General features: G+C 41.8%; 1 protein-coding gene across 1 annotated transcript; it reads right to left on the reverse strand.

Annotated features, from left to right (window-relative positions):
* Positions 1–3,341: 3,341 nt before the first annotated feature.
* On the reverse strand, positions 3,342–14,635 carry LOC145800175 (uncharacterized). The gene is made up of 3 exons (XM_082889817.1): positions 14,103–14,635; positions 3,896–4,323; positions 3,342–3,796 (listed from the first exon to the last, which is right to left on the reverse strand). Exons 1-3 carry the CDS (start codon positions 14,633–14,635, stop codon positions 3,342–3,344), a joined length of 1,416 nt encoding a protein of 471 aa, XP_082745943.1.
* Between the last annotated feature and the right edge of the window lie 2,382 nt (positions 14,636–17,017).

Below are 17,017 nucleotides of genomic sequence, written 5' to 3' on the forward strand. Positions count from 1 at the left end.
AAAATTTAATTAAACTAACCAAAACACAATCCAACATTTTTATAGGTCATGACCATGCACAAACATCAACCAAAGAAGATGACAAGGACAAGCTCATATCAGCCATGAGAGCACAAATGCAAGAAATGGAACAAAAATTCATGGCTGAATTGCGTAGAAAAGAAGATCAATTGAAGGAATGTCCGCAAAAAAAATTAGCAGCCCCAACAAAGATCAATGGTCAAGAGAATCAAAGAAAAGTCAAGAAAACAAGCACATGACCAAGATTTTGAATACCAACCAATGACAAAAGCCAAAGAAGATACAAGGAACAAGACAGAAATTACTGGTGGTGTACCCAAATTAACACAGGCTACCAATGAAGAAAAAGAGAAGAAGAATGAAAAGAAAAAAAAAGAAATCGAAATAGAGAGAGAACCTGCTACTGAACCCGAGCAAAAAGAGGGTGCTCATGAAATAAAACAACAGCAGAAAGAAAAGATACAAGAAAATATTGGCCAAGAGAAAGAAGGTACTGCTGAAACTAACCCAAAAGAGGATGCCAATCAAGAGAAGACACAAGTTCAAGTATTGGAAAGTGATGATGATTTCAAGGAAGAATCAATCCAAAACAAGCCATTCACCATTTCATGCCGCAAAACAAACAAGGTTTGGCATAGCTTATCCAAAAAAGACCAAGACCAAATTCAACTCATCAACAACACACAATCAAGTGCTTGTGTCTAGTTTACCAGCCAAGATGAAAATTGCATATACTTTTCAAATATATGCAGATTGACCAACATGGAAGCCTTATATGGGAATGTAGGTCTCCAACTGCACAATTTTACAGTTTCTGTTCATATCCAATAGCCTATTCCACAAACCTAACACATTCTCATATATAACATGTTTTAGGTCATTGATGCCTTCTCAAAAATGAAATTGGCACTCCAACCATCCATTGAAAAATTTGAGAAACATGATCTAGCCTTTGCAAGAAATCCATACGCAGGAAGATCTTACGTTTTCTCAACACTCATCAATGTAAGCAAAACTTAACATACATTTCAATATTATTCAAACTGCAAAAATTTTTACTTTCTTAACATGTCTTACTACATAGTTTTATAACATATTTCAAATATATATATAAATTATAGACTCCACTACAAAACCAAGATCAAGCACTCAGAGAAAAAATGATGGATAACCATTTTCCAGAAGTAATGAAAAACAGATATATCCATTTCCCAATCAACCACGACAACCATTGGGCAATTGTGGTCTTTGACAATGCTGATGGGATATGGAGACACTATGACTCTTTGAGGCCAGTAAAAGATTGCCACAACAAACACTTTGAAATTGCGAAGGAAATTGTAAGTTAAATAAAATTTCCTACTTAGTTCAATTCCTTTCAAAACATCTCAACACATCACTATAACTAACAAAAACACCCACTAACTATTTTGTAGCAACAGCATCAACTGAGATGGAATAAAGCATTATTCAACAATCAAGAAAACATGTTATCATCTCAAGGGTGTGAGACAGTAGTTGCATCAATTGAGGAATGCCCACAACAAACACCACACTCGTAAGATACAAAATCAATAAACTAATGTTCCAATATGCTAAATTTTGCAGTTTTACCTAACTAATTAACTTCATCTAAAACTTTGCAGGAATGATTGTGCAATTGCCGTCTGCAATGTTATCAACCAATATATCAATTTGCAACCTGTGTAGAAATCACTTCAACCAACTAAGTGGGTCAAATTTTAAGTAGAAATCATCAGTCAATTCCTCAATAATAAGAACCGATCTTGGAAACTCGAGCACTATCAAATGTTGACAAAACATACCAAACCATAGAAACAATGAAGAAACTTCTTGACAATACAAATATTCCAGTGAACATATTTTTGTACTTCTTTTTCTTTTCTTTTCTTCTCTTTTTTTTAACAAGTGACAAGTACTTTATATGCTTTTGGGAATTGATCTTCTTCTGGTTATTATGGTGAAAATGATTGTTGTCATTGATGTTGTTGCTCTTCTTCTTCTTGTTGTTATTATTGATGTTGTTCTTCTTGTTCTTATTATTCTTGTTTGTGTTCTTCTGCTTATTATTATCGTCACATTTGTGGTTGCATATATTTTCATCCAGTAAAGGTTGTTTCTAATAATTCAACAAACTGCAAAAATATGCAGTTTCTTCAGGTTGGTTTTCATAATTCTTAAAACTGCAAAATTATGCAGTTTCATTAGGTTGTTTTTCATAATTCTTAAAACTGCAAAATTATACAGTTTCATTACTCAAACAAAAATTATACCACACAATTATGCATCCCATTTCATCACTCAACAAATAGATGAACTGCATTTCAAAACTGAAAATAAAACTGTAAAATTGTACAGTTTTGTCACTACGAAATATGAAATAAATATATCATGTAGTAAAACTGCATTTCAATATTATACAATTTCAATAAAAAATTTTCAACAACCTTCTCAGCATGCCATAAAATAAAACCAACCAAATCCACAAAAAAAAAAAAAAAAAAAAAAACAAAACAAAACAAAACAAAACAAAAACAAAAAACAAAATAAAACTGTTACAAAACAACTTCAATAACTAAAGAACACATCAAAAAAGAAAAAAACAATGCAACCAACTTTATTCATTACTTCCACAATACCAAGTATCACATTTTTTATTATCATAATTCCTCAAATTCAAATACAAATCTAAAAGAATAGACTATGGCCTCAAATAGAAGCTTTGCACGTCTTCTTATTATGATTCTCATATTTCAAGCACCTCCCACACTTGATTTGCTTCACATTCTCACCCTTAGAAGGAATCATTTTCTTCTTGTTCCGCCCGGGCTACTTCTTCGTTATAGGAGGTTTGATAATTGAACCACCGGCACCATCCAATTCAAATCTCTCACTTGAAAGCACTGGATAAACAGAATCCATGTATGACTGTCTAAAACAATCTACATGAAAAAAAGGATTAAAGAAATCATACACATCTCTACCACTACGACGCAAAGCATGCACAACATGACAACGAGGAAAACCATTCAATTGCCATTCATAGCAAAAGCAAGTCTGTTTACCAATATCAACATAAAAAGAAATAGAACAATGAACCTCAAGCACAGTATCACTAGCAAAATCACATCCCAAGACTTAGCTAGCTTTAAAGAGTCTACCAACTTCTTTTCCATAACTGGACACAATTTCGTAGTCCATCTTTTAGATTTAGCTCTTCTATTAAACAATTGAGTTATGATTTGAACACTAATCATATCAACCACACAAGTAATAGGCAAGTCACGAGCCCCACCAATCTAATTATTGTAAGACTCAGTAGCATTAGATGACATCTCACCATATCGTTTCCCTCTAAAAAATGCATTAGCCCACTTATCATTTTGCAAACCATCCAACATACTATCAACTCCACCATTCTCAGCAATACACCTCAATTTCTCCATATAATGCTGGAAAGAAGCAACAGTTGGTGCATAAGCACATTTAACTAATATTTTCATCAAACTCAGATTATAGTTAGTACGAAGTCCCACCAATTTGTCAATCAAATTTCTGTTCAAATGATTCAAGCAATATGCATGATGTGCATTGGGAAAAATCACTAAAATAGCATCTAGCAATCCACATTGATGGTCAGACACAAAGGTCAATCTCTGGCCTGAACCAATAGCTTTTAACAACTGACTTAAGAACCATATCCAATTATCTTGATTTTCAACGTCAACAATCGCAAAAGCTAAAGGAAACAGGCCTGCAAACAAAATAACATGAAACTGTAAAAATTAGCAGACTCACAATACAATAACACACTGACAAACCAAAACTATACTAACTACAAATAAATACATACCTTGATTACCATCCTTTGATGTTGCTGCAAGCAAATGCCCCTTGTAACGCCCCTCCAAGAATGTACCATCAACAAACAACAACGGATGACAAAATTGAAAGCCATACAAACATCCATAAAATGCCACAAACAACCTTCGAAAACACCCACTACTTTCATCCACATCTAATTCAAACACACTTCCTGGATTCGTTCTCATAACTGACTCAAGGTACCATCGAAGTTGGTCAAAAGAAGTTGCAACATCACCAAACAACCCACCTCTTGCCTTATCAACTCCTAACCATGCAACCCGATAAGAAACATCTATACCATATTGCTTCTTCAACTTTTTTTTAACTTCAATAGGACGAGTCAACAGATTATCACTAATATCATAATCCACAATATTAGACACAAGTCTAGAACCAACCATTTTGCTATAAGATCTACAAGCAAAAACCCCACAAGTATGCACATTATCCAACTTCATAATAAAAAAAATACCGGAATTCATCAACACCCTTCCATGCACAAACCATTTACAACCCGTAGACAACTTCATCATACATTCAGCTGTGGGAGCCGAATAAATAGAAGAGTCGGAGGATGCTCGCTCCGGAAATTAGATACTATCCGGCTTCATATTGCGTGACCAGGACGCCGAATACGCGAGTAAAGCCGAATAGACGGAGATCAGTAGCTCCGAATGAAAGAAAGCGCAATGATCAAAAAGTAGGCCCTAGCCCCGAGGATCAAAAAGAACAGGTATAAATACAGGAACAACGGTTATAGAAAGGTATGTAAGAATTACTTCACAAGACTTAGAAAGTAAGCTATCCTGAGTGCCTGAACTAACTTGTCCGTCGGAGTGCTAATTCCGGCACCCCCGACCGGAGTCCTTGTATCTTTTCAGGTGACTAGCTGAGGATCACTAGCGTCTCCCAGGATCTAAAGAGTATTTCCAAACCACTTCCCCACAATTGGTGCCGTCTGTGAGAATACTCAAACATATCCATGGCAGACGTGACTGAAGATCCTCCGCTAGCCACTGATGAGACCGCACAGAGAGTTGACCTCATTCCAGCAAACTCGCTTGGACCAAAAACCATAGCGGCAAGACTTGCCTCGGACCTCTGCTCATCTTCAAACCCAACGCAAACGACAATACAAGTGACCATTGCACAAGCTAGGCGAACCCAACAGAGGTTGGCCAACGTCATCGCTGAGAACGAACGCCTTCGTCGCGATCTAGCCTCGGAAATAGCAAAATCCAAACAAACGGTGCCCAAGGCTTCTGGGCGACCCCTGAGGGCAGATCATCTCGAGGAGTCAGCAAAGGACGAACATCTCCACCAATGCGTCCGGAGGAGTATGGTCGAAACACCTGCCCATCCGGAGGATACATCTCCACTTGACACTGTTCACATGATATACAGCTTTCCAGCGGCCTCAGCCGTGCATGCGATCCAATCACATCCAGGCCCCCAACAGCAACTCACGCCAGCAAAGCGGCCCTGAGAAACGCCAAGTATCACCTTCAACGATTCTGACTTGATCGGTGTAACACTCCCCTACATCGATTCGTTAGTTGTTGAGTTGTGCGTAAACCGGTTCACCGTCGAACGCGTTCTTATTGACCAGGGCAGTACCTCAGAGGTCATGTATTATAAAACCTTCACCAAACTCGGATTCAATGAGTCAGACCTGACTCCGTCTCCTTATCCACTATTCGGCTTCAATGCCACTCCAGAGTACCCATTGGGAAAAATCAGCTTACCCGTTCGAGCAGGTTCCAAAACGGTGGACGTGGAATTCTTGGTCGTCAGGCTGCCATCGCCGTACAATCTCATCATGGGGCGATCGTGGTTGCATACCTTGCAGGCCGTCCCAAGCACCTATCATCAACTGCTACGTTTCCGAACAAAACACGACATTGAGCAAATCCGCGAATCCCAAAAATTGGCACAAGCATGTTATCTCCTTGCCGCCAGAACGCCAAAGGAACTACAAGTAAACTCCATTGAGGTGCTGCATCGGGAGATCCTGGACGATGTTGGGCAGTATCCAAATGAGAAGGCCACGAAAGATTTGGACCGAGTTGACATTGATGGCAGTCCAGAAAAGTTCTTCATGATCGGTGCCCTCTCTGAATCAGGCCGACAGGCCGCAGCTAATCTCTTTCTTGCACAACAACCTTGACGTCTTTGCATAGACTCCATATGAAATGCCAGGAATAGATCCGTCAGTTTCAAAGCACCATTTGAATGTCGATCTGAAATGTAAGCCAATCATTCAGAAAGGCCGACGGTCAGCCATGGAGCACACTGCCGCCGTTGTTGAGGAGGTAGACAGACTGCTTGACGCCGGGGCAATTAGAGAAGTCACTTACCCAACGTGGCTGTCCAATACAGTGGTGGTGAAGAAGAAAAATGAGACTTGGCGAGTATGCGCCGACTTCACGGATCTGAACAAAGCTTGCCCCAAAGACTGTTTTTCTCTACCCAGAATCGACCAGCTCGTCGATGCGACGGCACGCCACCAACGCATGAGCTTCCTCGATGCTTACAGAGGCTACCATCAAATCACCATGCATCCTGATGACCAGGATAAAACTGCCTTCCTCACCCCAAGAGGAACCTATTGCTACAAAGTTATGCCCTTTGGGCTGAAGAATGCAGGGGCAACCTACCAAAGATTGGTCACCGCCATGTTCAAAGAGCAACTCGACCACACTATGGAAGTATACATCGACGATATGGTGGTCAAGTCCAAAGAAGAACAGAGTCATATAGCCGATCTAGAAAAGACATTCAGCATCTTACGTAAATACAGAATGAAACTGAACGCTTCCAAGTGTGCGTTCGGAATCGGCTCTGGCAAATTCCTGGGTTACATTGTCAATCACCAAGGAATCGAAGCCAACCCAAGGCAAGTCACAACAATCTTGGAACTCGGCTCCCCCCGCTCAGTAAAAGAAGTCCAAAAGTTAATGGGGATGGCCATTGCACTCAACAGGTTTATCAGCCGGTCTACAGATCACTGCCGACAATTCTTTCAGACACTATGGCAGGGTAAGGCTTTTGCATGGTCTGCCGAATGCGAAACAGCTTTCAACGGACTCAAGACCTACCTCCGCTCAGTACCTCTCTTGACAACACCCGCCGCTGGTGACCCACTCATCCTATATCTGGCAGTTTCTGATAGGGCCGTCAGCGCCGTACTGTTAAAAGAAGAGGAGAGGGAGCAACGGCTAGTGTATTATGTGAGCAAGGCAATGGTTGACGCCGAAACTCACTACCTTTCGCTGGAAAAACTCATCTTAGCCCTAGTCATGGCGGCAAGAAAACTGATGCATTACTTCCAGGGACATAGCATTGGGGTGCTAACAGATTATCCCCTCCGATCAGTACTACGAAGTGCAGAAACATCAGGACGTGTTTCAAAATGGGCTCTTGAACTCGGCCAATACGACATTCAATTTTTACCTAAAACTGCAATCAAGGGGCAGGTGTTGGCTGACTTCGTTACCGAATTCACCGGCGAGCTCGCCAACCTCAAACCTGATAAAGCTCGACCAAAGGCTGAAGTTCTACCAAAGCCAAACAGGAGAATTTATGTCGGGGATATTTGGCAATTGTACTGTGATGGATCATCTAACCAAAGGGGCAGTGGCGCCGGAGTTGTAATCATGTCTCCAGACGGCGCAGTAATTGAGCAGGCCGTCAAGCTTGGCTTCGAAGCATCAAATAACGAAGCCGAATACGAAGCCCTTCTAGCCGGTCTGCGGAATGCACACCTTCTCGGCGCTCGGCGCCTGCTTGTGTTTTGTGATTCAAAATTGGTAATCAATCAGCTAAAGGGGGAATAAGCGGCAAGAAACGACCGTATGGCGGCCTACATGAAAACGGCCAATTCCTTGCTAGAAAAATTCGACCATCATGAACTAAACCAAATAACATGCGACCAGAACACACACACGGATGCCTTGGCGTGCCTAGCCTCCGCCATCAATTCTGAGATCAAGCGGACCATCGAAGTAGGTTTCGTCCCGGAGCCGAGCATTGGCCCTCCGAATGAAATCCATGTCAACGTTATTGAATCCGCACCAAGCTGGATGGACCCCATTGCTGTATTTCTCTCCTCTGAACAACTTCTAGAGGACAAAAAAGAAGCACACATGCTGCGAAATAAAGCCCTACGATACTATCTAGATCCGCAAAGAGGGCTTTACAAAAAGTCCCTCTCTGGTCCATATTTGGAATGCGTGCACCCCGACAAAGTGGAGGGGCTTCTGACAGAGATACATGAGGGCATTTGTGGTGCCCATTCTGGCGGATTCTCCCTGGCCCATCGAGCTATAACGCAGGGATACTATTGGCCAACAATGAGAACTGACACGGAGAGTTATGTAAAAAAATACGAACAGTGCTAAAAGTTCTCTCCATTAACCCATCTGCCTGCCGAAGAGTTGAATTCTATCACCAGCCCCTGGCCGTTTGCTCAGTGGGGACTTGATATCGTAAGACCATTGCCCAGGGCCCCAGGGAACAAGCGATTCTTAATTATCGCGATACACTACTTCACAAAATGGGTCAAAGTGGAGGCTTTGACACATATACGAGATGCCGACATTAAACTCTTTGTATGGAGAAACATCATAACACGATTCGGCATTCCGAGAGCTCTCGTCTTAGACAATGGCACCCAGTTCGATTGTGGCGTATATCGAGAGCTATGCAGCAAACATGGCATTCGGCCTTACTTCTCGACACCGGCCTACCCCCAAAGCAATGGCCAAGCAGAAGCCTCTAACAAATCCATCTTGGACAGCATCAAAAAGAGGCTGGAAAAAGCTAAAGGCAAATGGGTGGAAGAATTGCCGAGTGTATTATGGGCTCATCGTACTACGCCGAGGAGATCCACTGGAGAAACGCCGTTTGCTCTATGCTTCGGAACCCAGGCAATCTTACCTTGGAAATCGGCCTCCCAACTCTGAAATCGCAAGTTTTTGACACGGACCGAAACGACATGATGCTTGCCCTGGATCTAATCCTCATTGAGGAACGAAAGGACCACGCCCTGGCATCCATGGCACGGTACCAGCAGCAGCTCGGCAAGTCGTATAATCAGTGAGTTCAGTTACGTTGATACACGCCAGGAGAGCTTGTCCTGAAGAAGGTACTTCCAGCCGACCGGAGACCGGCCGATGGAAAATTAGGTCCAAACTGGGACGGCCCCTATCAGATAGAATCCATCGTAGGAACAGGGGCATATCGGCTCTCAGACATGTCAGGAAGAAGCCTGTCACGGCCTTGGAATTCAACACATTTACGTAAATTCTATCATTGACCTGACTTGTGGGCTTGATACTTGTACATGTTCCACCTTTACAATACAAAGTTTCTTGCTTTCGCCAGCCCGCTCCCAAGCCTTGATTAAAGTCTCCGGATTCGGAGCCCCTTTCGGTGCATGACACCTTAGGGCCAATTAAGTCTCCGGATTCGGAGCGCCCTTCGTGGATATTACGATTGGCCAAATTAAAGTCTCCGGATTCGAAGCCCCTTTCGGTGCATGACACCTTAGGGCCGATTAAGTCTCTGGATTCGGAGTCCCCATTGGTGTATGACACCTTAGGGCCGATTAAAGTCTCCGGATTCGAAGCGCCCTTTGTGGATATCACAACTGGCCAAATTAAAGTCTCCGGATTCGGAGCCCCTTTCGGTGCATAACACCTTAGGGCCGATTAAGTCTCCGGATTCGGAGGGCCTTTCGTCCCTTTTCTCACTCTCACGTCGCGCTTCCCGCAAATGCATGCCGACTTCGTGAGCAGTATATAGTCCTTTCACGGCCCCATGTATGCCGTCTCGAAGTATTTCGAAATCTTGACGTCCGACCATCGATTGTTGGACTTCCGGCGGGAAGATCTGTCGAGCGAACTCAACTGCTACACCTGGGTCTTTAATGATAGAATCCGCCTCCGTCATTGATCTATTCCGCACAAAAATCGCAAAACTCAGCGGTCGTGGCATCGCATCAGGCTCGATTCTCGGTCGCGGGCGCGGAGAATTTCCTCGTTGTTGCCTATCCTTTCGGGGCGATACGCTTCGACGACTAAGGGGCTGCTGTGTTTCCCGATCCTTGGACGTTCTTCTTCCCGTACGCATAGGCTTGCTACTGCAACTCATTGCGGCGTCTAATTCAGCCAATCTTCGTCCCTCCCAAGTTGCCTGAATGGAAATAAGTAGGGCCTCTGGCGTGCACCCGCGCCACTTATCCTTTAATGTATGCAGCTCTCCCAAGGCAACGTTAGTAATCCCAAACGTCAAAAGTCGGATGACAATTGTCCAGCCCAGGAGTTACGCCATTCGGCTTCTCAAGCCTGCGCCTTGGCTAAGGCAAGGGCAGATTTACTAATCTGGTCCGCCATGTTTTCAAGCGCAAGCGCCGATCCATGTGTGCCTCAGCCAGCCCATGAGTTCTGCCATTCGGCTTCCCAACTCCAAAAGCTCGCGCCCTGGCTAAGGTAAGGGCAGATTTACTAATCTGGTCCACTATGTTTTCAAGCTCAAGCGCTGATCAATGTGTGCCTCAGCTAACCCACGAGTTACGCCATTCAGCTTCTCAAGCTTGCGCTCTGGCTAAGGCAAGGGCAGATTCACTAATCCGGTCGGCCATGTTTTCAAGCGCAAGCGCCGATCAATGTGTGCCTCAGCCAACCCACGAGTTACGCCATTCGGCTTCCCAAACTCACGCCCTGGCTAAGGCAAGGGCAGATTTACTAATCTGGTCCGCCATGTTTTCAAGCGCAAGCGCCGATCAATGTGTGCCTCAGCCAACCCACGAGTTACGCCATTCGGCTTCTCAAGCTCGTGCCCTGGCTAAGGCAAGGGCAGATTCACTAATCCGGTCGGCCATGTTTTCAAGCGCAAGTGCCGATCAATGTGTGCCTCAGCCAGCCCACGAGTTACGCCATTCGGCTTCCCAAACTCACGCCCTAGCTAAGGCAAGGGAAGATTTACTAATCTAGTCCACCATGTTTTCAAGCGCAAGCGCCGATCAATGTGTGCCTCAGCCAACCCACGAGTTACGCCATTCGGCTTCTCAAGCTCGCGCCCTGGCTAAGGCAAGGGCAGATTCACTAATCTAGTCGGCCATGTTTTCAAGTGCAAGCACCGATCAATGTGTGCCTCAGCCAACCCACGAGTTACGCCATTCGGCTTCCCAAACTCGCGCCCTGGCTATGGCGAGGGCAGATCTAATCGGCCAAATACCTAAACTAAGCAGCGATCTAACCATAACCGAAAGCAATAACATTCATCAACATCTTCCTCAGCCAGTTGAGCACAACTCTGGAAATTTTATATACTCAAGTTACCAAACAGAAAGCTACAAGATGAAAAATGCTAAATTAAAACCATAAAAATACATTCAAAAAACAAACACTAACTGTTGCAAAAGATGAAAAATACTAAATTAAAACTGTAAAAATACATGCGACATCCTAAAAACTGTCAGTCGGCCGGATCATCCATCGGAATCAGACTCCAATGGATCAGCATCTACTTGCTCATATGGTATTGACACAATCAATGAAGCGTTAGCAGTATCAAGGGCTTTGTGCCAGCCGTGTTTGAATCCCCGATTTTCAAACTTGGGGACTTGGTCCACGTACTTGGCGAGTCCAACATTTTTTTCGGCCTCGAATACTTTGGAAGATCCCGAGTTGGCTGATTCCTTCGCCGCCTTCATTTCAGCCAACTCAGCCTCCAGTTTGGAGATCGCCTTCTGGGCTAAATTGAGCGCATCTTCGCTCGTGTCCGCCTTCTTCTCGGTATCTGACCTCAATTGATCCACGCAACGAGCCTTCTCTATCTCGGCGTCGGCCCTTGAGGCTTCCTTGTTCGCCCTCAAAGCTTCGACCTCGGCCCTTCTCCTCTGGCCTTTAACTTCCTCGCGTAAATGACCAATCTGTTTGACAGCGTCGCGATGGCGACGACCCATATCAGCTGTCCATCCGACGGTCTGTAAAACACGGACGTAGCCAAGCTAAATGCGACTTTTGGATCTTTAAGCGCCGAAGCATCAGAAGAAACTGGCACATTTTTATCATCGGCTGAATGACAAAAGGAACTATCACATCCGATCTCTCTAATCGAGGACGTTTGCCATGTTCTTCTACGCCGGCTTCAAACTCGGTGGAGCGTTTCTCTGTCTCGACTTCTTGGTCGGCCTGCACAATCAAGGTAGATTCGGCATCCCGATTTTCTGCCGTCTCCATCTCAATAACGCGGAAGGACTATGATTCGCTAGCAGGCAGGGAAAATTGAGATGTGGTGGCGGGTGGTGCTTCAGACGGAAGAGCCTCCGCTCTTCGCCGCGCGGCCAACCTTTCCGCATTCGCCTGCCTGACAAGTTTTGTCAAGCTTAACCCGGTCATGTCTTCGGGGTTTGCAGCGGGAATATCCTCTAAACCGTGAAAAACACCGTCAAGCGAAAGATCACCTCGGCCCAAAGCAGATGGGGGATCGGCCGAATTCAATACCGCGTCAGATTCGGTTTCGGACTGATCTGATTCGGTAACATTAGCTACACCCCGCTCTGAATCCGACCCTTCAAAACCAACCTGCCTCAAGTTTTTGAAGTCGGACAAAATGAGAGCGGTGAGAGAATCTTCACCCTCCGAAACCGGGATACTTTCCGCCGCCGAGAAGGTCGTATATGTCGGCTCGTAACGAAGTAGAATGTGGGCCGCCCTGCCTTGTTTCTGAAGACTTCGACGGCCGAAATATTTGAGCGCGACTTCGATATCCGAAAGAATGGCGCTGTCAGTTGAAGACAGAACTTTCTTCAAATTTCTCCTTGCACAAGCCAAGCCGTAACATTTCAAAAAAAAGGCTTTACAACAAAAACGAACAAATAATAAAAGTGAGAAAGCAATCAGCCACCTAGCTCGCCCCTCCGTCTAGGAATAGGGTCGGCGTGATCCTCCCCTTCGCCAAATTCCCAGTTACCCTGGACAACAACCATAACATCATCAACTCGTTTTCCAGAACAGGAAAGCATAGTTATCAGCTGATGGTCGACATCCTTGGCCCTAAGGAAGAAACGCTCGTGCCGACCAGAAGACTTAGCCAAGGCATAACAATGCCGGATGGCTGGAATGCCAAGGTTAATTCTTAGGCGACGGTTGAGCGCTATAACCCCCATTATGACTCTAAAGAAATTCACATTAGGTTGGGAAGGGATTAAACCCCAATGGCAAAGCACAGCCCTAAGAAACGAGTGAAGGGGGAAACGGACTCCACCCTCTGCAATTGACAAAATAGGAAAGACAATCGTGGTTTCATCCTCCCTCTCCATATCAAGAGTGCCGTCTACCACAAGCAACAAACGGACATCATCAGGAATGAAGAAATGGCGTTTAAAGCCAGCAATACGATCTGACGAGAGGAGGTCTTTTAAATGTTTTGCCATATCCTAGTCTATGAGAATATGCCGAGGAAAGAATAAACCAGAAAGAGTCCTCGAAGCAAGGGAGGAGAGAACTTACAAAGGACAAAGAGGATATCGGAAGAGAGTTTCGGGGACGATCCAGAAGGCAATCCAGCGATGACCATCATAAAATATATACTAGAAAGGACCTCAAAATTTTAAATCGCAATAAATAGACATGAATGAGGGGGCGGGGAGTCGACACGACAATCGAAAGGGGTGCGCTTAGATGTCTGCGGAAGGATGAGGCCAACCGCCGAATTTTGGTTCCGACTTTTAGGAATTCAAAACCAAGCACTCCAGCCAACTGTCGTTGGTGAAATGCTTGGGGGGCAATCGTGGGAGCCGAATAAATAGAAGAGTCGGAGGATGCGCGCTTCGGAAATTAGATACTATCCGGCTTCATATTGCGTGACCAGGACGTCGAATACGCGAGTAAAGCCGAATAGACGGAGATCAGTAGCTCCGAACGAAAGAAAGGGCAATGATCAAAAAGTAGGCCCTAGCCCCGAGGATCAAAAAGAACAGGTATAAATACAGGAACAACGGTTATAGAAATGTATGTAAGAATCATTTCACAGGACTTAGAAAGTAAGCTATCCTGAGTGCCTGAACTAACTTGTCCGTCAGAGTGCTAATTCCGGCACCCCCGACCGGAGTGCTTGTATCTTTTCAGGTGACTAGCTAAGGATCACTAGCGTCTCCCAGGATCTGAAGAGTATTTCCAAACCACTTCCCCACATCAGCAGTTACTCTTGTTGCATCGTTCTTCAAATAATTCATTACAAAACCACACTCAACTGCATACTTAGCCAATGCAATGCAGAACGTCGGCACTCCACCTTCAAATTCTTGACCAACATTATGTATAATCCCCTTCCAACTAGCAGACAACAAAACTCTCTCTGGTTCTTGATAAAAACGAGGCAACAAACCACCAATATCATCACAATCGTTAACCAAAGAACTCTCACAAATTACATAATCAATCCTACAAGAATTATCATCAGCAACCTCCACAATTCTCATATCACCTACAACAACATCAATAACATGAGAACCACTACAACCTACCATTGACAGCATATTCCCCAAATCATCATCAAATTCAACAATACAATTAGAATATCCAGGAATAGAGAAAAACAAACAAAAGTTACCAACACTCAACTCTTTGAACTTCGTAGATATTTTCTCAACAACTTCATGATAACTACATCCCTCACTAATCTTTATAGCAGTACAAGAATTACTATATTTGCACATTAACATGAAACACCCCTCCATACTACAAAATCACAAACCAGCAAACAATTGTTCACAGATTCCAAACTACAAAATTATACAGTTATAACATATCAGTACCAACACTGCACAATTCACAATTCCAAACTGCAAAATTGTACAGTTACAACATATCAGTATCAAAACATCAGAATTCACAATTCCAAACTACAATTTCAAAACACATTACACTATACAACAAACAAAATCAACAAAATCAAAATCATTACACTATATCACATACAAAAATCACAAAATAAGTATCAAACCAACAAAAATTATCACAAAATAAAGAACTATAACAACATTGTCAAACACAAACCAGATATCACGCAAATTTGCTTATCTATATATGCATACATATATGTATCGACAGACACAGGCAGAGTGAGACACAGACACAGACATAGACACACACACACACACATACACACACACAGAATGTACGCAGAGATCGCCTATACACAGAGATTCAGATCGCACAGCCAGATCCACCTCACAGCACAATGAGATCGACCACACAACACAAAGAGATCGCCATAACGAAGAGAAATCGAGATCGCAGAGGCAAATATTTGATTTTCTTTTTTGAACGGAGCAAATATTTGATTTTTCACGTATATATAGATCTCAACACAAAGGGTAATACAATTATTTAAAAAATAAGAAAATAAAAAACGGGACCTCCGGGTATAAAACTTAAAAAACTGCGGACCTATTAATCTATTAAAAATATATTGGGATTAGAAGGGAAATAGATCCCCTACATAGGACTACATAGTAATTTTCCCTTAACTTTATGAGTAGTTTTTTTAAGCCACTTTAGCCTATTATTTATTTATTTATTGAAAAATATTTGGTAACTCTAAAATAAAAAAAAATATGAAAATATTAATTCTATTTTTTAAATTAATGAAAATTATGTTAATGCATCATGTGTTTGGGAAGTGTTTTTTTTTTTTTTTTGGCTAAAAAAACATTAAAAGACAAAATTGATTAAAAAATCAAAAAAAAAAAAACAAATCCAGATAAAATGTCACATCAAATCATAATTATTTTATTTTTTCTCTCACAAACATCACATCCAACTATAAAAAAACCTAATTATCTTCCCAAACACAAAATTTTAACCTCTTAAAATAATCAAAAGCTAAAAAATCTACTAAAATAACAACTTCTCAAACACCCACAAAGCATTAAATAATTTTTTATCAAACACGAAGCCAAAGTGGCTAGCAATTACGGATGCTAATATGTACGCCTATGATTGCAACGCAAGTCAGTGTATATCATAGTTTTATCAGTCACAACAACATTTGACACAACTGCCAACGATAGTTTTGTATGACCTAAACTTTTTTTACAACCAATTTAGACTTTATCTTCATTAAAACTTTGAAAAATTAAAAATCTTAAAAAATAAATAAATAACAATGATACATAATTTTAATTTAAGAACTCTAAATAGAGCTCTAGTAAGGTGACAATAAGAGATGAAGAAAAAGATACAATAAAAAATATAAAAAATACTATTTATCATTTTTTGATAGACACACCCACTGAAGATGATGCTAATAATAATAATAATAATAATAATAATAATAATAATAAATTGTAGTTGGTGTGGCTGTCCATTTAATTAAAGAAAATAATTTGATAGACACACCATCCACCTCCTGATAATAAAAATAATAAATTATAGTTGGTGTGGGTGTGGGTGGCAATTAAATTTTTAGTCGCTAAAAGTATTTTTTTAGTCACCTAAAGGTTATACTGACTAAATCACCTAGTTGCTAGCATAGTGGTTGATGAATTATTGGGTAAAGTAATTGGCGACTAAAAAATATTTAACCCGTCGAAAGTCATAAATTGGCGACTAAATTTTTGGTCACCAAAAGTTTTCAAATAAAATTAAATTTAGTTTTTAACAACTAAAAATTTTAGTCGTAGATGAGTTTTATTCGCAATAGTATTACATTTAGGGACCAAATACTTTAGTCGCTAAAAACTTTAAAGATTTATGGCTACTAAATAGTTAGTCGCCAAAAAGTTTTTTTCCTTCTTATTTTTTTTAGCTACTAATTAGTTAGTTCCCTAAAGTCTTAATTTTTTATAGCTACTAAATATTTAGTCACCAAAACATTTTTTTTTTCTTATTTGTTTTAGCTACTAATTAATTAGTCACCTAAAGTCTGATATTTTATATGGCGACTACATATTTAGTCGCCAAAAAAATTTATTATTATTTTTAGCTACTAACTATTTAGTTGTTGAAAGTCTCTTCTTTTTCTTTTTTTTTTCTTTTTTTTTTTTGCTACTAAATATTTAATCGCTGAAAATATTGATTTCCTTTTTAGCAACCAA

The sequence above is a fragment of the Camellia sinensis genome, chromosome 10 (genome assembly GCF_055761805.1).
Source record: "Camellia sinensis isolate YWXY chromosome 10, ASM5576180v1, whole genome shotgun sequence".
Lineage (NCBI taxonomy): Eukaryota > Viridiplantae > Streptophyta > Magnoliopsida > Ericales > Theaceae > Camellia > Camellia sinensis.